We start from the raw sequence: 26,621 nt of genomic DNA, 5'->3' as shown, positions 1-26,621 counted from the left end.
ACAGCATTGCCCATGTATATTATAGGGATAGGAAGAGTTGGAGAGCAGCCAAGCACTGTCTAATATTATAGCCACGCCCCCATGCATGCTGGCTACGCCCACTGGTGGCGTGATGTGGAAACGCCCCTTTACAAATCCTGCGTTTGCCCCTGCAAAGCCTCCAGACGCCAATCGCTGCCCCCAGGATCGGAGTTGGTTGCCCTTTGGCTTAAAAGAAGAAACAAATAAACTTCACCACAAAGAAACGTACAAAATAATATTTTGATTCATGTTTTTTAATACTTTTATTGCAATGTTTTCTTATCTTATTCATACAGTTGATGTCTACTCATAAAAATAAGACCCTATAGAAATACTTCATTTATATTGGCATAAAACAATAAGGTGTGAACACCGCACTGGTCATAGGGGACAGGCTGGGGACACTACACATGGGTGCTGTACACGATTCGGTGCAAGGAACAGATTTGGCACACAAAAAAAACACATATGGATTCTATTACAAGCGACATCGGTGGCACACCGGCTAAATTGGTGACACGTTGCATAGCCAGGATACCAAGTGGCATAGTCACATTCAATTAACTGAGCAAGAGGCTTTATGTCTGGTGCATAGCGTTGCAGCATTTGTATCCTCGCTCTATGGGATCCTACGTAACCATTTCCACTGAGCTCAGCGAGATATGCCAATGAAAAGTTTACAGAAAGAAAATGTTAAATCAATTAAGTGCTACTTCATTTTATTAGGTTGACAATTTTTTTGTATATACAGAAAAAAATCCATCATGATGGAGTAGGAATGACCTCTGGAGTAAAATTACTATTTTACGCAGAACAGAGAAGCTTTAGTCTTTGATCTCGGCATAACCATTTGTAGTCATTAACCACATACTGTAAGTAGAAAATGTCTGGAAAATATAGATATAAACTTGAGTTCCTTAAGCTCTCTACTGCCACCTACAGTCCCTCGATGCATCTTCACAAAGTTAGCCAATGTGATGAATAGTGTTCTAGAACTGCCTACGAAGGACTAGTCTAAGCAGTAACTAGTAATTAGTACTAGCAGGGTTAGTGTTTGGGCAGGGGACCTTATGGCTCATGGTTAGAATTGCAGCAGTTTATACACCGCATCTATATGTGTTAGTGTGAGTTTTTGCAGAAACCGTTATCTATAAAATGATAAAAATGCAAAGCACAGCAAAGAGGCATTGAAACATTGTAGCATACTTGCCAATATTTTTATATCTATATTTTAAATATATTTCCCATGAGATGCAGTCTTGGCAACTTTGTTGCACTAGAATACCCAGCATGACATGTTCACTGAACACGGATATTATGTAATCTTTTTGTAATTGAAATAATCATATTTAGTAACAATTAACTTGTAAAGCCAAGAACAGAGCAATACATGCTGAGCATTGCATCTTATAAATATAATTATTGAAGTTGTACTATACATTTGGTCAATATTGGAAAAATAGGGACATTTCCAGGGACAAATCTTTAAAATCTTGGAATGTACCTCGAAGGTTGGAACAATTGGCAGCTATACTGCTGGAGTTGAGTTATCTTGTCTCATTGAGAGTATTGTTGCTTGGGATGTATATATCAAAAGTACATTGTGATTGGCTCACTTATCTCCTTGTTCCTGCTAGTTAAGGGAGAGCTCTTTTCATGCTCGTAATTGTACATGATTTGTACCAAATAAGCCCCGTCTCCATTTTGTCCAAACTCTGCCCACAAAATATGTGCAAAACTCCACCCACCTTGGTGTTAAGCTCCACCCCTTTTGCAAAGAGTAAATCGGTTATCCCACCAAAATCGGGACAGTTCTGAGATATGCTCTAGTGTTAGATTCACCGCTAATCTGAAGACGCCCGGAAAATGTCACCGGTTTTTGGATTTCCTTACCCTTTTAATCTCACTCTGGTGATATATGTTGGTTTCTCATTGCATGACATGTATTAACGCCAGTGCATATTTAACAGGCCACGCCTCTCCTAGTACTTGTGAGCCAATCAGAAACATACTTTTTGTGGAAGTGCACCCTCCCCAAAAGCCTTGCGCCCTAGGCTGCAGCCTAGAAAGCCTATTGGATAATCAGTCCCTGACTGAGGCATAAAGATTGTTGGTTCCCATTGAATTGTTTGCTGCATTTTAAGGTGAATCAGTTCCGCACACACAATAGACTGCGATTATTTACTGAATCCGCCTGAACGTCGGGATATTTTGTAAGTATTTTTTTTTTTTTTTTTTAAAGGTCACGAGTATGAGAGTGAATGGAAATACTGCAGTCGGCAGAACAGTTAACATGCATCAAAGACACTTTATAAAGCCCCTCAAAAGACATCGGTCACATGCAAAGCTTGGAATAGATGCCCGGTACAATAATGCAATAGACATGAAGAGACTGTGGGAAAAACAGAATGGTCGGCAGAGGATGTGCAGCTTCGGAGCTAGGATTTAAAGGCAGCAAAGGTGATCGCTTCACCAGTGGCTATCAGGTCAGGTGACACCCAGAACTCGGGTAATCTCTTCCAGATCTACAATGTTACAAAAGAGTAACAATGCTACAGTATCTTTAGGATGAATATATTTATATATATATTTATATATAAGGTATAGACTGCAGATTGTTTAAATCTATGCCTACAAAAATACTATTCTGTACCATTCAAAAATAAACTCATTTCTTTGCATCAGAGCGACCTCTTTCAGTATCAGGGATATCTGTGACCAATGATAATATAATTGTCATTTATGACAGTGCAGAATTGTGTGATCACTTCAGCTTTAGGGGCAGGAGTAAAGACGAAACTAGATTACATGGTCTTAAAAGGTGTTTCCAGATTATAATGAATTTCATGTCTTGGAGACACCCTCCTGTAACTAAATATATTGTTTTTGCTTTTTCCTTTCAAGCTTTCCTCTGTGCTTCTTATCCCTGTCTCTATATCAGCAGGTAGTTGTTTTTATTGCCCTGAGATATGAGATAGTGTTTCTCCCTGGGTGCAGTTATTTCCAATGTTCTGTGTCGTCACCCGGGCAACGCAATTCACACTGTTGGCTACAGACGGTGGCTATTATTTGCATTAACGCATAACTGTCTAGAAATTGGGTAGGGGCATAAAATAATATTATAATATCCAATAAGTAGTTTACTAGTTGTCAGTATAAAATACTTTTATAATAGCGGATCACATTATAAATTGTAACATTTGTATAAAATGTTTTCTGATATGTTATTACAGATAGGTGTCTGTTTTTTTTTTTATTAAATGTATATTTTTCACTTATTACTGAGATTAAGGGTAATTGGGCCCTTTTGCAGGTTAGCGGGCCGCACCATGCGTCGCTTGAAGTATATCAGGTTGTCTATCACTGCAGTCTAAGAGAACCACAGAGGTGCCATGACCGTCCCTTCCTCCTGCAGTCCCATGATCCGTCAGGGCTTACAGCCTGTCGTTTGATTGGACAAGCCATGATGACATCATCATTTCACATTCAGGCTCTGAACCCTGGAGCATCATGGGAATACAGGATCTACAGGGTGTTGTTTTCCTGCACTACGGTGGCTCCAGGAATGGAGGCCTTGATGCTAGTGGAGGGGGTCAATCATGGCTACAAAACCTTTTCTTGGCTTTCTCTATTTACTTTGTGCAATGTGTTCCCTGAAAACATCAACCAGTAAAACCCAATAGAAATTTCAAATGATTATCCCCTCCCGGGATAAAATGCCACCGGTTATTACAACAGATCCAGCGTCATTGAGACTCCTCAATGTTAAACCTTGTTGTCTGGGGGGAGTAATCTGTAATATATATATAAAAATTAGAATTAAGAAACCTGTTCCTTATTAAAGACTTTGAGGGTCTGATCTTTTAGTTTCCATCGGTCTCTGAGACTCAAAAAAAAAGCCGTTATAATGTATTTATTATAAATGAGTGGAGTAAATGGTATGGTCATAAACGTTTTATCCCTGTTCGAGACAAAGTGAAGATTTTGAAAACAGCAATCTACTTTTATGGGTGACAAATAGTCACCCTGGAAAAATGGGCAAAATGCATTTAGAGTGGGATTACTCAGTACAAGATATCCAGAAAACATGGCTTGCCATTTATCAATTCCTGGATAAGAGATGTCTGGTGGAGTGTAAATGCCTTCAGCAAGTCTCTGATATAATGGCAGATTTTCCTGATATCCTCTGTGAAGAATATCGGTGTACAGATTATGCTAAAAGATTCACCAGGTGCTCATGTCTTCACCTGTATTTTATTGAGGAGATCTGGAAAACATGGACTGCTAGGTTTGAGGATCACATACTTTCAACATTAGACTGGTCTCAGCATATACCACCCAGTAGTCCTATTTATTTTTTCAGTGGAATCGTCCCGTTTTACTGATGCAAACAGTGGGCATGTGGTACCAATTTGCACAGCATGATCTAGTGGTTGGGTACGTGGTTGGGGACGTGGGCATAGCCAGGACATATCAGGGGCATCTTCTGTGCATATTACCTAAAGTATCCTGGTTTGTAAATAGGTGTACTCTGATTTTCCTTTCTACCTACTAAGCATCGTGACCACTTACTGTCATAAGGTGATGTCATCCATATATCTTAGTATTAACATGAAAAATATCACTTATTTTGAAACTTATGTAGATTGTAGGGTTCTCATTTCAAAGAGAAACCTTAGTGCTCAAAAAGATGAGACACATCCAGATCAATGGTCACTAACATGCAAGATATTAGTTTTGTAATAGTAAAACTTGGTTTTGACTATAGCAATTTAGATGGTGCTTTTCCTGTCTATACAGAATGCAATTTTAAATCAAGTAGACAACTCCCACCTTTACAGTGTTATACTGTTGTGTAGTGTTTACATATTAATAATTAAAACCAGTCTAACACTGATACACTGAATATACATATTTCAGTTTGGCTTCATACTGAATATTAAAGTAGTGTTGAACTTTTTCCTGTCTATAAATGTGTATGTTTCTATATACTATATATGTTTGGCAGCTTCTCACTTTAGACCAGGGAAGCACTTTGTATGCTAGGAGTCTCTGACAATAGGCCGTGGGATTGTGTTGCCTGATTTTCTTTTAATCTTTCTATCTTTGTAAGTTGCCAAAAGTTATCAGAAGATGAAAATTAGGGGATAGATTTATCTAAAAAGGAAAAGTGGGGGTGTTGCCCATAGCAACCAATCAGATTCTAGCTATCACTATTCTAGAATGTACTGGATAAATGATAGCTAGATTCTGATTGGTTGCTATGGGCAACACCTTTACATCTCTTGATAAACTACCACTATATTTGATAAATCTAGACTACTATATGAGTATTTGTGGCTATAACACAAATCCAACAGATGATTTAATTTATTTGTATTAAAAAAAAAATAGAGGTCGTTATGTGTTGATACTTTGTATCCATGCTAAACACACAACCGGTGTAAAATATGGTGTCATATTACAGTACTCTCTCTTTATACCAACCAGCTAATACCTCCACCCTCACAAAAGTGCATTAAATGTATTAAAGTTCAACTCCCATTAAAAATTAATTTTCTCACTCCATCAAAGTCTTTACAGCTCATTAGTGTTATAGTACGATCTTCACCTCTTCCTTTTATCCGGCACTGGCCGTAATGTGAAAAACAGGGGAGAGCGCAGGATTTGTGTCTCTTGAACTATTTGACAGATCTGGACACTCACGTTCAAAAAGGTGCCGTCCTCTGATCAATTTTATCTGCTACATGTGATAGAGTGGTAATGTATAGCGATTTATAACATATATCACATAATAACAAGACCAGGATAATGTTCTGTCCGTTTGTTGTTAAGCAGAGGAAAACCAAAAATCTTGTGCTTTCACATCGCAGCCAGAACACAATATGGGGGAGAGGGGGCAATGCTAATTCTACAACTATAATCAATTATAGAGGCGATGGGACTGATGTAGAGTTGGTTGTAAAATGGAAGTAAATGACTCTTTAAAACAAGCATGGAAAAATAGCGTATTTAATAGCCCATACACTTCTCGAAATGCGTCCGCATCGGCTGCATATGCACCTGGTTTCCGACAAATCATCAACATTAACGAGTATTTGCACCTGCCCTTTAACAGGTGCAAAACATATGTCTTCTAATTTGCATACTCTGCCAACGTTCGATCGACTCTTCCCTGCCCTGCCTCCCCAGGCGCCGGAGGGTGTAAGTGCAAGAATCACGCAAATCTGTATAGCCATACACCAACTGTCTTCGCATTCAAAACGATTTCACCAAAACTAGCAAACGTCCCACTTGGCATTAGCCCCTATATGTGAGAAATTATAATTAGTTTTTATGGGAGTTGCCCTTTAATTCCATTATACATAATCACTATACTGTAAGCTTTAACCTGTGTTCTAAGCTGGCGTTGGGCACTCTATTTCAAGGTCAAATGGGTCAGTTTAATATTATTTTTGACTTTATCATTGCCTATCAGACACTACGTTGCCTTGAAGATGAGATTTATTGCAGAACGTAGAGCAACGTCTCACTACGTTGGGTTTTAAATACTGCAGGATTAAAGCCTTTTGAAATTTTCATCTAGAATGTTAATATCTTCAGAAGACTCTAGTCCTTACACATTACAGCCAGAAAATTGTAACACCCGAAAACAAAGAGATCACCAGATTGATATCTCGTTGCTATTGGAGAAATACTGTATATCTAATAATCAATAATCATTGGTGACCTCACAATGCATCATCTGATCACTTGTGGTGAACGGTTTAAGGTATTTTGAAACTCATCAGAGCCAGCTTTGTGGTGCATGTATATTTACATGATTTATAGAATTTAATCTCATTTTAAGGCCATCAGTACATAAAGGCAGTCCTGAGAAATAATACTTCCCCAACAAAACCACATTTTAAGATAGGTATATCCTTAAAGGGGATATCCACTTTCAGATAACTTTAATTGATTGGCTTGTACATGCTCTCATGCAACTTTTACTACATAGATTCCTTTTTCTTTCTAGCTTCTCCTGTGTGCATTTTAGCCATGCCTTTATATTATCTGGCAGATTTTATTTACTTGGGATACAACGCCAAGCTGCTCTATAAATACACTTGTATCTAATGGAGAGAGCCCAACAGAGCTACGTTGAGTCCAAGGGCAACGGAAAGAAACAATGCTCTCTGATGATATAAATGCGTGGCTGGAGAGCACTGAAAGGAGCTAGCAAGAAACAGCAATGGAGTTGCAGGAGAACATGAAGTCAAACTTTAGGGAAATCCTTTGAAGAGCCAGATCACTGGTACGGATCCATTATCCGCTGCTCTTTGACTCTAAGTATTCCCAATAATTCATGAATTTTAAAAATTAAGGGTTTAAAATGGGCCTTGGGAAGAGTCCCGAATGCAGGGATCTACAGAATACTGTACAAGTCCTCACTTTAATTTTCTGCTAATACATAATACATTATGGGGGGATCAACACTGCTTATCATTGACTAGGCCAAAGAATACAATTACGGTAAGATACTGGAATATTTCTGAACTGCCTCTTATCAGGACAGAGAAGAATACGTTTTATAGATCCTTTTGTACTGTAGAAGACCCCCCCCCCTACCCCCACCTCCCGGGCTCTGACACCTCTTGGAAAGCTGCACAGAAACATAAGATCAGGAATGGACGGATTGGCACAACATATAATATAAAACAGTGTAACCGGCAGGCGACCGGCGTGGGCGTCTTAGATCACTGTTTCGAACAGGGTGGCTTTCTCCTTGCCGAGTATGACCACAGAGTCGGGGGGTAGTAGCTTGGTCTCCGCCTCGGGGGTGAGGTATTCCAGATGATGGTGACCCCACACCGGGGTGGTAAGATGTTGCCAACGCTGCAGAGGATAAATAAAGTAATCACGGAAAGAGATGAGTCGCAGAACAATACACTTTTACGTTGTAAAGGACAAATACACTTCTGTTGGTGTGGGGGGAAGTGGGGGTCTCGGAGGACGTGAGCGCCAGGGGATGGAACCCCCACCAGACAGGTATCGGAGGTGGATAAGTCCATTTTAGTAAATGATTGTGAAAAAATAGAAGTATCTTTTATAGAGAAGGATGATTTGATACTACAAGCACAATAAAATTTTATCCATAGTAACTAAATATATACTTTTATTTAAAGTACTATTACAATTTAAACATCTAACTCTGCACGTAAATCTAGCCGTGCACTAGAGGGTCATTGTTCTTGTCTCTGTTTCATAATCTCCTTATCTCCTGCCAATATCCTCCTGCCAGTCTTATTCATGTGTAATAATCCTCCCAGTATACAGCTCGGGGCCTGACCTAGTTGCAACGTAGGGGGCGGTCATCATTGGTGGTGTGGTCAACGGCAGCCACGGCAGGGAGTGAGGTCCCAGAAGAGCGAAGGGTTCGACAATGCCGGACCAGCCTCTCGAGGCCTCCACTCTGCTCTACTTAGTACTATAAGGGAGTGGTGCATGCACAACGGAGACGGTTTTGGCACCCACTCCCATGCATACACAGTAGAGTAGAGCGAGTACATCTGAGTACACACAGGATGGTGCATGAGCGGCTCATCCCCAAACCAGGCCTCACTGCGCATGCTCCGGACTCCCACACATGTTCAGAAGAGCATAGTGGGGGCTTCAGGAAGACATGGACTGGCATGGCCGGACACTCTCCAAATGTTGCTACTTGGCCCAGTAATACTGTGTTCTTAGTGTAGCATTATATTATTACGGCCATGTTAAGGACAGAAGACCTGAACAATGACAGCATATTTGACCACAAATGTGTATGGCCAACTTAAACCTTCCATGCATCGTAAAATATCACAGCTTTATGGCAGATAACACATAACATTTTACCGTACGGAGGTCGGAATAAGACACACGTTAAGTTTAACTTTTCTTCTAATACCTAACAGTGTTAGAATACGTTTATGACAATTTACGTATACATTTGGGATTATATAAAGATGTATTTTAATACCGGATCAGCTTATATTGTTGGGTTCAACTTGCCTAATACTAACGTGGTGCAGACAGAGACACTCACCTCCCGCAGAGACCCCTTGGCTCCTAGCAGCTTGCATACAAGAGTCAGTGGGATACACAGCATGGACGCCAGAGCTAGACCCCAGCCGATGGCCTCACCCCACCAGGGGTAGACGTATGTTTTGTTGTAAGTTAGAGGCTTGTAGTTGATCACGTGAAACACAAAAATTCCCTGTAAACAAAGAACCCACAGATGAGTTAGTCCAGGAAGGTCTGAGTTAGTCTAGTTTGTCCTGGAAGGTCTGAGTAAGTCTAGTTAGTCCTGGAAGGTCTGAGTTAGTCTAGTTAGTCCAGGAAGGTCTGAGTTAGTCTAGTTTGTCCTGGAAGGTCTGAGTTAGTCTAGTTAGTCCAGGAAGGTCTGAGTTAGTCTAGTTAGTCCAGGAAGGTCTGAGTTAGTCCAGGAAGGTCTAAGTTAGTCTAGTTAGTCCAGGAAGGTCTGAGTTAGTCTAGTTAGTCCAGGAAGGTCTGAGTTAGTCTAGTTAGTCCAGGAAGGTCTGAGTTAGTCCAGGAAGGTCTGAGTTAGTTCAGGAAGGTCTGAGTTAGTCAAGTTAGTCCAGGAAGGTCTGAGTTAGTCCAGGAAAGTCAGTGTACCCCCTTCATCGCCATAACCCCAAAATCTACCACAACCCATCTTTAGAAGTCAATGCAACTAAATAATTACAAATAGTCATATGTTTTTTTTTCATACAGGCAGACGTGAGATACATCATCCCCATCTCCTACATAATGTCAGACAGTCATAAAAAACAACAAACTGATCGTGGGAACCTAAGAAAACATCATATAAATGTAAAATGATAGAAAATGGGGCAGGCTATTGCCTGAGTAGTATAATACCTGCATATTTCAAATCCCAAAATTGTTATATGCGAAACAGATTATAATCATCTTTAATTAAATATAATCTTATAAAACCAACAGAAAAAGAAGAGAGTGATATATGCAAAATAAGAGCAATTGGATGATGCTTAAAACATTTCCAGGGACAAATATTGTAAATCTGGAATTGTGCCAGGAAATTAGTTAGTTACTATGAGGAGCACTGCTAATTAATTGAATGAGATAAAGAATGTCAGAGTCAGTGCGGGGAAACTTTGTGGCCATTTGTAATCATGGTTAGTGCGTCTTAGGCATGGTGCTCCAAATTACAGGAAAACACCTTATATAGAAAAGGGTCCCAAGCATTCCAAATGATAGATACTGTACCTGTATATTTATACAGGAGAAAGATGTTGGCACTGGGAATCGGAGCTCCTAGTAGTGACCCTGTCCTACTTACCACACAGACTAGAGGAGTAATCACAGACCAGCACCATTTCATGTAAGGGAGAGGTCGGTAACCAATCATCCGGGCAATGTCATCCATAAACCTATCAGCACCTGTGAGAGATACAGATGGGATAGTTAGAATTCTCAGCCACTGTAGGCGTGTGATGTATGAAGCACTGGATTGGACAGGAGCATTGGCCAATCCAGTCGGAAGCTGCATAAGCTGAATCCCTCTGTTCTGGCTGCTTAAATACTTAGGACAGGCTCAGCCTTAACTAGGCCTCTCCTTCGCTTATTTATAGACACAATAGAGACCGGGTAATACATTGGTTAGTGGTTTCCTTCCAACTCCTATCGAAGGGGAAAGAAAAGAGGGGGTAATATCTGATAGTTCAGGTCATCTATGAGCGGACAATGTCTTTAATATGATTGTTAGTTGCTGGATTGGAACTAAAATGAAATAGTAAATGTAGACTTTACTAGGACGGTAACCAATTTACCTGCAAGTCTGAAATAGGATCCTAATGCACATTTAGATTGACAAATTATATTTGGCTATTTTAAAGACACTGATATAGTTTAATGTGTTTGTGACAGGTAAGCAGCAATAGCGCCATCTTCATGTGGCAGTGAGGAAGTACACAGGAAAATATTGCAATTGTTTTACCATAATATACCACTAGATGGCTCTGTAAAACAGGTTATAGGTCTTTTCCTTTTGGGATACATTGTGGACTATAGTAGAAACATTCACATTATCAATGGATTTTGAAAATTCACTAATAATATTGGGGAGTTATACGTAAACCATGTCCTGTGCATGTGAGATATAGCATGATATAGCTAAAGCCCCCGCTATACCGACCCTTCTCCAATACTATGTTAACCCCTGCTGCAAATATCATAGCAAGAAGTGCAGTGCTGCATTAAGCCATTGAAGGCAATTTATTAAACCTTCTAAAAGGCTAAGTGGAGATGTTGCCCATAGCAACCAATCAGATTCTAGCTATCATTTATCTTGTACATTCTAGAACATTAAAATTAGAATCTGATTGGTTGCTATGGGCAACACCTCCACTCTTCCTTTTTAGAAGGTTTGATAAATCTACCCCATAACCATTTTTTGGTTTACAGGTGCTAATTCATCAATAGGCCCGGTACGCCAGAGATAAGTAGTATTTTTATTTCCACTTATCGCGGCATATTTTAAAAAAAATGTCCTTATCGCCTTAATTTAACAAAAATATATCGCTCGGGGAGCTCCAGTAATTCAGTTACTGGTCCAGAGCGGTAAGGGTTAACGTACTGCTTTGCCTGGACAGTCTCTGCAGATTTGGGCTTTCAATGTGGGGGGGGGGGGGGGAGTTAATAAAAAGATTAATTTATTATTATTAAAAAAAATAATAAAGATAAATTAAAATTAAAAAAAAAAAAATATTCAGGGAATCTGTGATGGTCATCCTTTTTGCTCAACAAAGTGTTTCCCTATTGTTAATAAAGTTGCCCTTGTTGAACAGCGAGATATGTGCGGATATTTTTCCACAAACCTGACATCCATAAGAGACCCCACGGGACTTACCGTAAACCCACGCAATGACTACGCACTCCCAGAAGGCCTGCCACAGCAGAGTAATGCCACTTGCGGAATAGTAGTCGAAAAGCTGGAAGACGTACATCCCGCCCTGGAATCATACAACGGATATTAGTGATCTGACGAGAGCCCGCCACACATCCCACCCAGCCAGGCAGACTAACAACTATCAGGGGCGCTGAACCATATTATATCCGCCGGCAAATATGGATTAAAGAGAGGAAATGCATGTCTCTTGTCTCCATATTTGGCCTTGTTACATAGGCCCCAAGGTTTGTGCTTTTGGGGAGGGGGGGGGGGGGGGCATGGGTTATACTATTGATCAAACATTTACCAATCAATATTACAGCCAGAAAGCCGCATGTCCTAAAAGCTACTAATGTAAACTAAAATCATGTCAGCTGTTCTCTACTGTTAGGTGTTGGATCCACTTTGCTTAAATATTTAAAGGTATCTGTTAATGTTCACAAATATATTTGGAGATGTTCCACCGCCCCTGTAGTTACCTAACAGACAACACAGGTAAATGCTGGGGGCAGTACTGCTCCTTGACCATACTGGTCATGTTATTTTTATTTTATTTACTTTTTTTACTATTAGTTTTCTTGTTGGTGCTACATAGTCTGTACCAGAAACTTTTTTTGAAACTAAAAGTAAGGATGGGGTATTGGACAGCAGGGTGATGAGAATGTGGGGCACCACAATGTGTATGGATGTGATGTTATGCATTGTATTTATATTACCTATATACAGCTGAGTGCAAGCTAGTGTTCTCTGTTATCAGACATTAGATTCAGAGAGACTGTCAACAGTGTCCTTGGATAGGGTTACTGAGAGAGAGGCTGTGGCACAGCTGGATGCAAAACGGGAACACCTGTTCTGTAGCTAGGGCAGGATTAAGGGAATGGAGGGCTAAGGGGGCCACCACCCCTTCCCCGAGCACTTATCTGCTTACGTTCTTCTCCCTGTAGTGCTCCCTCGGCGCGCAGTAATCTCCTTACTGAGGAGATCTTGTGAGAGTGAGACTATGAGTCATAGTCTCACTCTCACGAGATCTCAGTAAGGAGATTACTGCGCGCAGAGGAAGCACTACAGTGACAGCAGGCAGCTAACAGCATAACATTTGCTGTTAGCTGCCTGCCATTCTCCAGCTGACAGTCGGAGCGACCCAATGAATGCCGGTGGGCCCCCCAGATGCCCGAGGCCCCTGGGCTCCAGCCCAGTTAGACCTCGGATTATTCCGGCCTACAGCAGGAACGGAACCTACGCCTCCAAACAGGCGTATACGGTGTGTCTGCAGGTCTGCATGAGCCGTATTTGCGTGAAGACGACTTTAGTGTACTCTGCCTGCTCTTGCACGCCCCTTCCCTCCCCCATCCCACCGCAGGCGGGCATGAGTGCCAGAATGACACGTCTGCACAGGAGCCAATGAGTGCGCTCATTTTCTGATACACCACGCAAACTGGTGTATATCTCTCTATCTGCATCGGCCCAAAGACGTCTAGAGTACATAAGCGCTACGGAATATGTTGGCGCTATATAAATAAATGATGATGATGATCATAAGAGAGAGATCAAAGCACTGTTCGATGGCTAATAAAACAGTATTGAGTGTATCACCCTTTAGGAGAACTTCAAATATCTCTTGTTTCTTACCTCAGTCACCATGGAGAGGTCGATAATGAAGCATAGAAGGCAACAGAGTGCAGCGGTGACCTCCCTGCGCAAAAAGCCATTAATTGGGTGAGGAAATAAATCCAGGATCCCGGTAATGAATCCCTCGACCCCCACAAACTGTTTAGAGATAGAAGGGAAGCGCACGTTAGAAGACAGGCAGGACGTGTCCAGGAAGACTAGCTGAACGCACAAGGTTCACTTGAGACCCCATACCCGCAACCCTGCACACCATTACACAGACTGGAATTCTCCCGTATTCTCCTCCAACTCTGCCCTGATGGTGTCAGTGTCCAACCTCTTCTCTGTCCCTCGCCCACCGTGAGAGAAGAGGAAGGTGATGAGGAGACAGCTGTCCTGTGGGGAGTGGAGGGCAGGTCCTGCTCAGCACTTGGAGATATCACACAAAAACGAGACATTGCTCCTGGGTGCCAAAATATGACCAGAGCATCCCAACAATAAAAACATATTTTAAGATCCCTCCACCCATTTATTTAATCCATACTACAAATGACAATGTCTGTATTTACATAGAAGTGTGTAGCTCAGGGCCGGATTTCTAAAGTAGACAAGATATGGACGGCAACTCTACTGGGAAGGATCACCCAACCGGGCAGAAACACCAAACATTTAGTTTTGAGTTCCCACTGACTTTTGTTTGATAACTGGGTATTTTATCCCATCCACTTGGTCGCTAGCCCAAGGGTTGGTGTAGTAGCTAATCATGACTTATACAGAATTCAGGAACCGCAACAAAGATAAGTGAGATAAGAAGTTTCTCTTATTAGTAACTTTAATCCAAGAGCTGGAAGTCAAAACATTGTGAATGTCGAATCTTCATCGCAGTTACTTTGTGAGTAAATGTCACATCGAGTGCACTTTGGGCTTTTTTTAGTTTAATAGCTAAATATAGCCAATCTGGTGGGTCAGAGATATAAATCCGGCCTTGAACTGTAAAACATTTTAGGACGCCCCAAAGTGGCGTTCACCTTTTTCCATTCACCAAGTGTGTAGATGTTCGGTTAGCTATATCCCTTAAACACAATTACCCCAAATCCCTGGGATTACCTGGCTGTCTAAACCAAGAACCAATAGCATAAAGAAGAACAGGGCAGCCCAGATTGGAGCAAATGGCATCAAAGTTACTGCCTTTGGGTAAGCGATAAAGGCCAATCCAGGACCTAGGAAGAAATGGTCAGACAAAGGACAGCATCAGGTTGTGAGTCTGTTAGATTACATGTCAAGATGCCTATTCCCTTCCCTACATTACCCATCATGCCTTTGTGCAGGACAAACACTCAGAAGTTTAAAGGCTGCCAGTCACTGACAGATGGCTAGAGGCATAGATAGTAAGGGCAAACTAGACTAGGTATAAATAATTCACTTGCATTAATTCTGCCTCTTATGATGAAGAGATAAAACCACTTTCCACATTGTGCTTAATAATGATTATCTCTCCACTGAGATATAATGCGCCAAACCACTTCCAATGCCAACCGTGAGGTACGACAAGGTCTGTGGTTACCTGAAATTGTGGCTACTGAAATTATTTTGAAATCTAGTGGAAACACATTGTACTCCCAGTCCTGGCAAGTGCATTAATAGGGAGAGAAGGGAGGTCCGGGCCCCCAGGAAGGTTCTGCGTATTAGACTGGGCTCTGGGGAAGGTTCTGCGTATTAGACTGGGCTCCGGGGAAGGTTCTGCGTATTAGACTGGGCCCCCGGGAAGGTTCTGCCTATTAGACTGGGACCCCAGGAAGGTTCTGCCTATTAGACTGGGCTCCGGGGAAGGTTCTGCGTATTAGACTGGGCTCTGGGGAAGGTTCTGCATATTAGACTGGGTTCCAGGGAAGGTTCTGCGTATTAGACTGGGCCCCCGGGAAGGTTCTGCCTATTAGACTGGGACCCCAGGAAGGTTCTGCATATTAGACTGGGCCCCCGGGAAGGTTCTGCCTATTAGACTGGGCTCCGGGGAAGGTTCTGCGTATTAGACTGGGCTCCGGGGAAGGTTCTGCATATTAGACTGGGACCCCAGGAAGGTTCTGCCTATTAGACTGGGGTCCGGGGAAGGTTCTGCGTATTAGACTGGGACCCCAGGAAGGTTCTGCCTATTAGACTGGGGTCCGGGGAAGGTTCTGCGTATTAGACTGGGACCCCGGGAAGGTTCTGCCTATTAGACTGGGGTCCGGGGAAGGTTCTGCGTATTAGACTGGGCCCCCGGGAAGGTTCTGTATATTAGACTGGGCTCCGGGGAAGGTTCTGCGTATTAGACTGGGCTCCGGGGAAGGTTCTGCATGTTAGACTGGGACCCCAGGAAGGTTCTGTATATTAGACTGGGACCCCAGGAAGGTTCTGCGTATTAGACTGGGCCACATAAAGTTTAGCCCCAATAAGTTTGATTATATAGCAACGAAAAAATGAGCCCTGTGTTACTTAACGTTTTTTTATTATTTTGCCGATAGTTTGCCTATAGGGAAAATAAACTGTGTTAATGACGTTTTTATTCCATACTCACCAGACTCAACACACTCACCAGACTCCGCAACTTTTGATATGTCAACTCCCTGTTCCGATGCCATGAACCCGAGGACGGAAAACACCACAAATCCGGCAAAGAAGCTTGTAGAGCTGTTAATAGCAGCCAAAATATATGCGTCTCTGCCGGGGGAAAAAAAAGAGCCATGAGATAGAATTAAATAATAATTACTTCCAGAGAAACTATGATTCTATATTAATTAATGATCATGATGGTTTGGCCTTGGATTGGCCGTTTAGCTCAGAATTCCATAACTGTATCATGTACTGAGTTTCCAGAGATTGTAGCATTAAGTGTTGATAGACTTTACAAGAGTATCAGTTTTTTCCTTTCTTATGTCTTGTACAATTCTCAGTGGAGGTAAATTTACAAAGAGCACCTGAGGCACATCACAAAATACCTTGGTTTTTCATTGGTGCATCTCAATGGCCCATTCAGTGCAGGTCAAAGTGCTCATTTCTTCTCTGTACTCGAGAGCAGACTCTGCAAAGTGCATCTCAACGTGTGGAGAGACAAAAAACTCTTTAGGGGTGCAAAAGTCACATCAAAGTCCAACCTTGTACCTCTTTAGAACCACCCTTACAATCAATCAAACTTTTACTTCTTCACTTAAAATACTGCTCTGTTTGGCTGTTGGAGATTGGGACTAATTCTATATTTTTAACAGGACCCGTTTGGCAGAGAAGAGCATTTGCAGACAGTGCACAATTCAAGTTCTTTTGCGGATTGCCATCTGCTGTGCAGACGTCAGGAACTTCCCCAAAAAATGCACCCTCTTCTCCCGTTTTTGTCCGCCAAATTAAATCTCGTTTCTGCACTGCTCTGCAAACAGAGGCGCATCGGGTGCCTCTGCAAACTTCTGCTCCTCCACAAATGCAGCCACTTTTGCCCGGCAGAAATCTAGCTGCAACTGTGCTGCACAAATGGCCGCTCCGTAATGCAAAAGTGTGATTCAATTTACACAAGAGTAACTCGATTTCCATCAGGTTTACAGATCAGGATGGACGGAAGAGCCGCAACGAAGGTGCACCAGCGCAGGCAGGGTGGAGGAGTTGAGCACAGTAACGGTTTTCCTACCCAAGTCTAGGCACCAGTCCGCCTTGTTTTGTGGAGCTTTACAGTAATGAGATAGTGGTTTGTGGAGCCAGATTATTCTAATGAAATAAAGGGATCAGGTCTTGTTCTATACTTTTAATGGGACCTGTTCTGAGCCTCTGTCTTGCACTTTGTCAGAGACATTTCTGTGCGCACTCCAAGCAACGTGGAAAAATGCTTCACACGGTCCCAATGTCTCTACATTATCCTGATTCTTTTAAATGAGCTTAAACCAAGCAGTAATTTAGGAGAAACAAAAATAAAAGTATATCTTTTAAAAGGAGTGATGCTAAGGAGGCTGGAGTTTGATGTGACCTTTACACTCTTTACACCCTGCGCTCCTCTAAAGAGGTCTCCGCCTCTCCGCACATCAGGACAGACATCTGGTCCCAAGAACTCATACAAGTCTACTTACATTTCAGGTTTAGTCATTCTCAAAGCAATTCTAATATACTTTTCCTCCAACTCTGGAGGTTATTTAGAGAGTTATTTTGGGCTGAAGGCCAACTGTGCTCCTGTACATAAATCACCCTATATGGACTCTCAAACCTCCAGCTACACAGAGCCAACCTCAATTAACTTCCCATCCTTAGCCAATTTGGAAGATTCATTCCATTCCACAGACACCTACATAGGAAACAGCAACACACACACACACACACACACACACACACACACACACACACACACACACACACACACACACAATGCTGCGGTCTACAGGCTCCTACAGAGAAGACAGTATTTGCCAAATGTTTTTGTATTTTGACTCAAAGTGATAAGCACGATCGGGGCAGAGGGCTGGAAACGTATTAGCTTCTTACTAAGGCATACAAGAAGTGACATCTAAGAATCATTTGAGCGTTGCTTGTTAGCACAAACGTCGGCCAAGATCGTGTGTTTTTAGGGTGTATAGAAGGTGATGTCTCGTTCTCCTCCTCACGGCCAGGAAAACTCACCTGTAGCAGTTATTATGAAATCTGTTGTAGCTGCCTAAAGCTGTTAGTGCCCCTAAACCGATAGCGTAAGAGAAGAAGATCTGAGTTCCGGCATCAATCCATACCTACAGGGGAGAGAGAGAGTCTGTGGTCAATCCGGAATGATTCAAGCAGACATGAGCCCGTGGTATGAGCAGAGATAACGTACACAGTGCTGCTCAATCTGCTCTTGCATTAAACAATAACAATGACAAAGGACAATATAATATGTTGCAGATAATATAACCAACAACATTCTATTAAGTGCAAGGAAACAGCTTAAAAACACGTTATATAAAGTAGGACATCAAATAATGTGTGTGTGTGATAATATACCAAAGCGAATGTTAATATTTTTGTATCTAATAGGCAACCGGATAATTCTGTGGTCGTTGTGCGCATGTAACGCTGGCTAAGCGCAGGCGCAGCTCAGATTGACAATACCGCGGGGGCAGGGAAAATTCCAACACATACCAGCCCTAAGATATGTATCAGTATATTCTTCTATAGAGATCTTGGAGGGTAACTGAACAGTGCAGTGATTAGGGTTTTAAGGATAGATTTACTAAAACTTCTAAAAAGGAAATGTGGGGGTGTTGCCCATAGCAACCAATCAGTTTGTAACAATAAGCTATCTAGTACATTGTAGAAAATGATAGCTAGAATCTGATTGGTTGCTATGGGTGAGAGACCCCAAATGTAAATAACGCGCATGAACTAGAGAGGCTTAAAATGCTTGCGTTCCGGTTCTTGAACCGCTTCGACGAAACAGTTCTAACGTTTCTCTAATCATTGAACCGTTGCAAAAATTGTGAAACGCTATCTGCTTCGAACCATATCTTGGTGATTCTTTATTGCAAACATTATACGCGAGCTACCGACTTTGAATGGCAAGTAATGTTTGCAGTTCAAAATAAAATTAAAAAAACGTTTAAATTGAATAAAAATATTATTTATATAGTGTTTCTTTTTAAAAAAATATATTAATTTTAACGCAGACTGAAAACGGCAAACTTCAAAAGTGAAGGCAGAATGGTAAAGCGCGTTGGACCTCACCTGAGCTTCAGCGAGCTTAGACCAGTTAGGTTTTAGATAGTATACAATGCCATCCAGTGCACCCGGCAGAGTGACCCCGTGGGCTAAAAGGACGATCAGAACCACGTATGGAAACAGAGCTGTGAAGTAGACCACCTGGAAAAGATAGAGGTTTACAGCTGATGTTAGATAAAACCCACCACGTTGTGAAGACATCGGATGGTCACTAGTGAAACGCTAAACGGCTGCTCCGCAGCACAAAATCACCCGTGGACTCGCCACGCACCTCGATTTGTCCATATTTCCTCAGTGGCACCTTGCAGTGCGCTGGTCGGAATACTGAGGCTCGATGGTGCTAAACCGAGGTGGTTTCCAGTACCCATCTAGTACATGAATTACCAGAGATTAATCACGTACTTGGTAAACACATCACTCATCATATGTAATTCAGTGAACAATTATTGCTGGACATATATAGTTTCATTTACAATTAAGAGTAAATCCAGCTAAAGGGGGTACATTTGCTTTTGGACATACCATGTTTCGATGCAGGGCTCGCAAATGCATTTTTGCATGCAGGGAAATACTGTCTGCTTTGCATGTAGCACTCAAATACTGTCCAGTTTTATCTACAAAACTGCGATTTAGAGTTGAGCTCAGACCCACCTTCCTCACAGTCCTTGAATATAAATTCAATCCAAATGCCCCAGAAATGTATCTGGGCATCGCCTGTGTTATCTCAGTAAGGCCTAAGACATAATTTATGAGCTTGTCCCACTTAGTAATAAAGGGCATGATCACAGGATACCAATAGAATACTAAAGCACTACTTAGCATAATATAATACTCGGAGTTGCGAGTCTTTGGCATTTGAAGTTCATCGACCAGCCCCTGTGGAGTGGGAAATAAAATATAATATACGGGAACATTAAATATCTGCTAACAAAATCCAACACCCGGGAACAGAAATTGGGCTATCTCACAGCTTGACCAAAGCTTGTGCCGAGTTTACCTCCAGCAAGGACCGATGATTTTCTCAACTAGACCAAATTGTACTAGACGTGCAGGAACCTTGTATGACTTGTGAGACACAGACACATCGAATTTGGCAGCATAAAAGATTCATCTTATTTGCTCTTTTGTGCATTGTTTTGTTTTTGGTGGTGTGGGGTTGTTTTTCAATTGTTCTCTTTTTAATGTTTTCTTTTTAATGTATTTATGTGAGTCAGTCTCCCTCTAGAACAAATAGGTACATCTACTTCATCATCTCCTCCCGCTGCTTGTCATCCCAGGAACCCACCTCTACCACCCACCTCCTCCACCCACCTCTGCCAGCTAGGAGGAGAGCGGGCTTCATAAACAGAGTTTAAGTGGAGACGTAATTGTGACAACTCTTGCTTCAGTGGATAGGCTCAAAGCTCTAATGATGACATTGTCAGTTCTATCAGCAGCAGCAGGAACTGTGCTGTAAGGGTGGATCTTAGTTGAAGATGCTAAAAAAAGATATTGTTTGAGAGGTTAAATCATACTTGCCTACTTTCAGGCAGTGCAGTCCGGGGGAGGGGAGTGACTAGAGGGCAGGCGGGGGCGGGGCACGGTCAATCGCGACGGAAATGCCATTTGTCGAGGGGCCAAAATGACGCGAGTCACCGCTAATCGCATTATTTTGGCCAGGGAATTGCGGAATGCGGGAGACTTGCCTGCTCTCCCGGGAGTCCAGGGGACCGACCCACATTTCGGGAGTCTCCCGGACATTCCGGAAGAGTTGGCAAGTATGGGTTAAATCCAGATTTTAGTTGGTCAAACTACAGTGGACCGTAGTTCAAAACACACCTAAAGATCCTCGCTCCCTTGAAGACCAGCGTGTTATATCAGCGATGGTCATTAGATCGGAGAGGTGGTGGTTAAGCCACAGTAGGGTATCTACGTAACTATGTGGTCACTTGTGCCCATATGAGATCTAGGACGTTAGAGCAAGGTCGTTTATCTCAACACAGGTGAATACTGGAAGAGCTATAAATAATTTTGGGAGAAAGATCAGGTTAACTTCTCCTGTTAAAGATGAGAATACAGTAAGGTCTTTTGACATGACTAAGCCCAGGTACTCAATTTTTTCTACCCTTTGGAGAGGGCAGTCCACCCCCCACGTTCCCAGTATACTTTTATTAAGTAAAAATATTTTGACTAGTTTCAATTGATGCACAATTCAGAGAAATGGATATAGGGGGGACAATAGCGCTTTTGGTTTCTCTAAATAAAGAAAAGTGCAAATTAACTTAAAAATGTTTTTCTTCCAGTCTGGCAATCTGCAAGCCCAAAATTATCCGCAGAATCTCTGATCAGAATCACCAATGGTTCTATCACTATGGTGAATAAGACAGGGGGCAGGGGACAGTACTGACAAATACCCTTGGAGGGAGAAATAGAGGCAGACATTAAATAAGTACATAATGGAAAACATACAGCACAAATCAGCCTTGGTCCTTGATTTTCACAAGTACACCTCGGTTTCTGACAAACTTTATAGGTTCTCGAGCAGGTGTACGCTGATTTTGAATGGGATTGGTTAACTCTGAACACAGCTATAACCCCATTATGGAAGGGTGTGCACACTTATGCAAGCAGGGTATTTCACTTCTTTTTCCCCAAAAATGTCTATTTGTTTTTAACTTGAATTGTGTTGGTTGCAAAGTCACATTAAAGGTGAAAAGAGATCTGACGTGATGTATCTTGATGTCAGGCTTCACATCACAATCACCTTCAATGTCAATAAGGGTGTGTAGACTATTTCTCTCCGCAGTAAAGGGAATGCAAAGTCAAGGACACTTTGTTTCGTGCCAATCAATGTTTATGTCTTTCAGGCTGCAGTTTTTCTCCCCGCTCGCTGATTTGATAAAAGCATTAGTATTGAAGGGAGGACTGCAGAGATTAAACTCTGATGCTGTTTGATTAATCCCCCTGTCCTGTGCAATCAGCCGTGTGGGAAGGAGAAGTGGAGAATAGGAGAACTCGTGACACACATGACAATCAGAGCTGAGAGCTGTGTCTGGTGGCCTCAGGGAGATGCAGGAAAAGGAAGGAGAGAAACTTCATTATTGTATCACTCCTCAGACTGATAAGGGTGCCGGCTTCCTATCGCTCAAACATAACAACCCACAGGGGTTTGTGCCACGACTGAAAGGTGCATACAAGCAGTACATACAGAATAGCAAAAACATATTCTTTCAATATGTTCATGAATGTGCCAAATGTACATGATCTACATTAATAAGTCGTGTTTGTCAGTATATGGGACACAAGGTATTGAGGAAGTGCTACCATAGTTGGAAGTAATGAAATAGGTACAGTATGCTGCAAACACAACACTGAGGCAGTGATACACTATGTGGGACACACAGCAATTAGGAAGCGATACAATATTTGGAACACACACAACTGAAGAAGTGAAACATATGTAAGTGATTCAGAATGTGGAACACACAACATTAAGGAAATGTTACAGTAGCTGAAACTCATGAATAATAGCTGGAGATACAGTATGTGAAACAAAAAGGAATTGAGAAAGTACCATAGTGCATACAACACACAAAATCAGGGAAGTGATACAGTATGTGGAACACAGGACATCAGGGAAGTGATACAGTATGTGGAACACATAACATTAAGGAAGTGATACAGTATGTGGAACACAGGACATTGGGGAAGTGATACAGTATGTGGAACACATAACATTAAGGAAGTGATACAGTATGTGGAACACATAACATTAAGGAAGTGATACAGTATGTGGAACACCGGACATTGGGGAAGTGATACAGTATGTGGAACACATAACATTAAGGAAGTGATACAGTATGTGGAACACAGGACATCAGGGAAGTGATACAGTATGTGGAACACATAACATTAAGGAAGTGATACAGTATGTGGAACACAGGACATCAGGGAAGTGATACAGTATGTGGAACACATAACATTAAGGAAGTGATACAGTATGTGGAACACAGGACATTGGGGAAGTGATACAGTATGTGGAACACATAACATTAAGGAAGTGATACAGTATGTGGAACACAGGACATTGGGTAAGTGATACAGTATGTGGAACACATAACATTGAGGAAGTGATACAGTATGTGGAACACAGGACATTGGGGAAGTGATACAGTATGTGGAACACAGGACATTGGGGAAGTGATACAGTATGTGGAACACGGGACACTGAGGAAGTGATACAGTATGTGGAACACAGGACATTGGGGAAGTGATACAGTATGTGGAACACAGGACATTGGGGAAGTGATACAGTATGTGGAACACGGGACATTGAGGAAGTGATACAGTATGTGGAACACAGGACATTGGAGAAGTGATACAGTATGTGGAACACATAACATTGAGGAAGTGATACAGTATGTGGAACACGGGACATTGGAGAAGTGATACAGTATGTGGAACACAGGACATTGGAGAAGTGATACAGTATGTGGAACACATAACATTGGAGAAGTGATACAGTATGTGGAACACAGGACATTGGGGAAGTGATGCAGTATGTGGAACACATAACATTGAGGAAGTGATACAGTATGTGGAACACAGGACATTGGGGAAGTGATACAGTATGTGGAACACATAACATTGAGGAAGTGATACAGTATGTGGAACACAGGACATTGGGGAAGTGATACAGTATGTGGAACACAGGACATTGGAGAAGTGATACAGTATGTGGAACACAGGACATTGGAGAAGTGATACAGTATGTGGAACACATAACATTGGAGGAGTGATACAGTATGTGGAACACAGGACATTGGGGAAGTGATGCAGTATGTGGAACACATAACATTGAGGAAGTGATACAGTATGTGGAACACAGGACATTGGGTAAGTGATACAGTATGTGGAACACATAACATTGAGGAAGTGATACAGTATGTGGAACACAGGACATTGGGGAAGTGATACAGTATGTGGAACACAGGACATTGGGGAAGTGATACAGTATGTGGAACACAGGACATTGGGGAAGTGATACAGTATGTGGAACACAGGACATTGGGGAAGTGATACAGTATGTGGAACACAGGACATTGAGGAAGTGATACAGTATGTTGAACACAGGACATTGAAGAAGTGATACAGTATGTGGAACACAGGACATTGGGGAAGTGATACAGTCATACTTACCAACTTTTTTAAGTTGGTGTCCGGGAGACTCTCTGTAGCAGGTGGGCGTGCGGGGAGGGGGGGGCGCCGTAATCGCGTCATTTTGGCCCCGCCCCGTGACGTAATGACGCAAATTGCGTCATTTGACAGCAGGGGGCGGGGCTAAACGCCGCGATTCACCGGGAATCGCGGCGTTTGGGATCTAATTCTGCCCACTTCACTAGGAAGTGGGGCACTTCCTAGTGAAGTGGGCAGAATTCGGGAGATTGCCACACTCGCCCGGGAGTCCGGAAGACTCTCGCAAAATGCGGGAGTCTCCCGGACATTCCGGGAGAGTTGGCAAGTATGGATACAGTATGTGGAAGTTATACAGTATGTGGAACACATGACATTATGATATTTATCTTGAATTATGGCATTATAAAACATTTACAGTATTTCTAGCACCTTTTACTGTAACAGAGAGTTTGTTGTATAAAACATCTCCAGTTCCCCGGTGTTACCTTTCCTGTTGATTTGACTCCCTTCCAGATGCAGAAATATACAATGATCCAGGTGGCCAGCAGACAAAGTATCATTTGCCAGTTTAGCTGCCCAGGCTCATCCAGACCTCCGGAGATCTGCAGCACCTTATTCCTGCAGGAGAGACCGGCCATTAGCAGAAAGTGACACTTAGTGTGGCCAGGTCACCATTTAATACCAGTCATATATGGAACATACATAATAGCATTGGATGACTGCAAGTTTCATTGTGTAGCATGCATCTAAATGATTCTAATGCAACCATACAACATGTGTCATCATCATCATCACCATTTATTTATAGAGCGCCACTGATTCCGCAGCGCTGTACAGAGAACTCATTCACATCAGTCCCTGCCCCATTGGAGCTTACAGTCTAAATTCCCTAACACACACAGAGAGAGAGGGAGAGACTAGGGTCAATTTTTGATAGCAGCCAATTAATCTACTAGTATGTTTTTGGAGTATGGGAGGAAACCGGAGCACCCGGAGGAAACCCACGCAAACACGGGGAGAACATACAAACTGCACACAGATAAGGTCATGGTCGGGAATTGAACCCATGACCCCAGTGCTGTGAGGCAGAAGTGCTAATGTGTATTCATATACTTCTGGTATTCCAATCTGGAAACTCCTGTAGGACAGAAATGAATAAAACAATGTGCACAGCTGCTACATGGGGGCTCAGATTGCTTATTTTTGCATAGTAAATGTTTCATCTGAAATTAGAATCCACTTATTTTCTGTTCATTCTTCTTGTTATCTCTTGTCTGCCCACTCATATAATTTGTACAAATTGCACTGCCTCTAATCGTCCCAAGCAAGAGATCCTCTCTCCTGCTTGGACTTTTTTCAAACTCCCAGTGAGTTGTCAGAGCCCCTCCCCCCATGTGCTTCCCCTAAAGCTGAATAAGAGGGACTCGACAAACCACTTGGCATTTGAAGAAGGAGGGGAGAGGATGCCTTACTTGGCAGCATTACAGGAAACACAGGGTCTTTTGGATCAGAGGATCAATCAGAGGAACTTTGGTGAGATTTTCTTGTATAATCTATCTCATCTAATTACAGTCAAACATACATTGGTTCAAATGTGATTATCAGATAGGCAAGAGATAATGATTTGCATGAACAAAACTACATTTTAAGTTTTGGGTGAAATTATCCTTTAATTACAAATTTTTGAACATAAAAACAACCACTTATAGGCATTGTGTCTGCTCTGCAAACTAAGTAGCGCTACATAAAATCACGTTGAACCCAATTTATGAAGCTAAGTGGTTGCACACCACATATTACTTTGGTTTTGCACCATTACATCTAAATGGTTCACTCAGCGCACTTTCAGGTGCTTGAAGATGACTCCCCAAGTTAGAAGTACACCTAGGGTGAGGGCCAGGCTGGGCTAGGGGGCTACCTTGGGCTGCGTCAATGGGCCACCTGCATTTTATTCCTTTAAAATATTTCTAATAGGCTGCTGAGTCGAGAATTCTCCCCGGAATAAAATTTGGGTTGTTTTTGGAGGCAAAAATATCTGAAATGGTGCATTGTGCAAAAGTGTAAATGCCATATCAAAGTCCAACCTCCTACTACTTTAGGACCGATTGTTTATTGAATTAAACTTTTTATTTTTATCTCCTAAAATACAGGTTAGTTTTAGATGAAT

General features: G+C 42.0%; 1 protein-coding gene across 1 annotated transcript in view; it reads right to left on the bottom strand.

Moving 5' to 3' along the window:
- Positions 1 to 259: 259 nt before the first annotated feature.
- LOC142099735 (sodium- and chloride-dependent creatine transporter 1-like) overlaps positions 260 to 26,621 on the bottom strand; it is a 48,938-nt gene continuing 22,576 nt past the window's right edge. The window contains 10 exon segments of the mRNA XM_075183562.1: positions 260 to 7,899; positions 9,089 to 9,259; positions 10,367 to 10,467; positions 11,936 to 12,038; positions 13,604 to 13,741; positions 14,690 to 14,802; positions 16,155 to 16,279; positions 18,212 to 18,315; positions 19,286 to 19,420; positions 24,940 to 25,072. Coding sequence (XP_075039663.1) covers positions 7,756 to 7,899; positions 9,089 to 9,259; positions 10,367 to 10,467; positions 11,936 to 12,038; positions 13,604 to 13,741; positions 14,690 to 14,802; positions 16,155 to 16,279; positions 18,212 to 18,315; positions 19,286 to 19,420; positions 24,940 to 25,072 — 1,267 coding nt within the window. The 3' untranslated portion in view covers positions 260 to 7,755.

This window comes from Mixophyes fleayi, chromosome 8 (genome assembly GCF_038048845.1).
Source record: "Mixophyes fleayi isolate aMixFle1 chromosome 8, aMixFle1.hap1, whole genome shotgun sequence".
NCBI classification, from domain to species: Eukaryota; Metazoa; Chordata; class Amphibia; order Anura; family Limnodynastidae; genus Mixophyes; species Mixophyes fleayi.
Note: the sequence above shows the minus strand (reverse complement) of the source record. Positions and strands in the feature narration are given on the sequence as shown.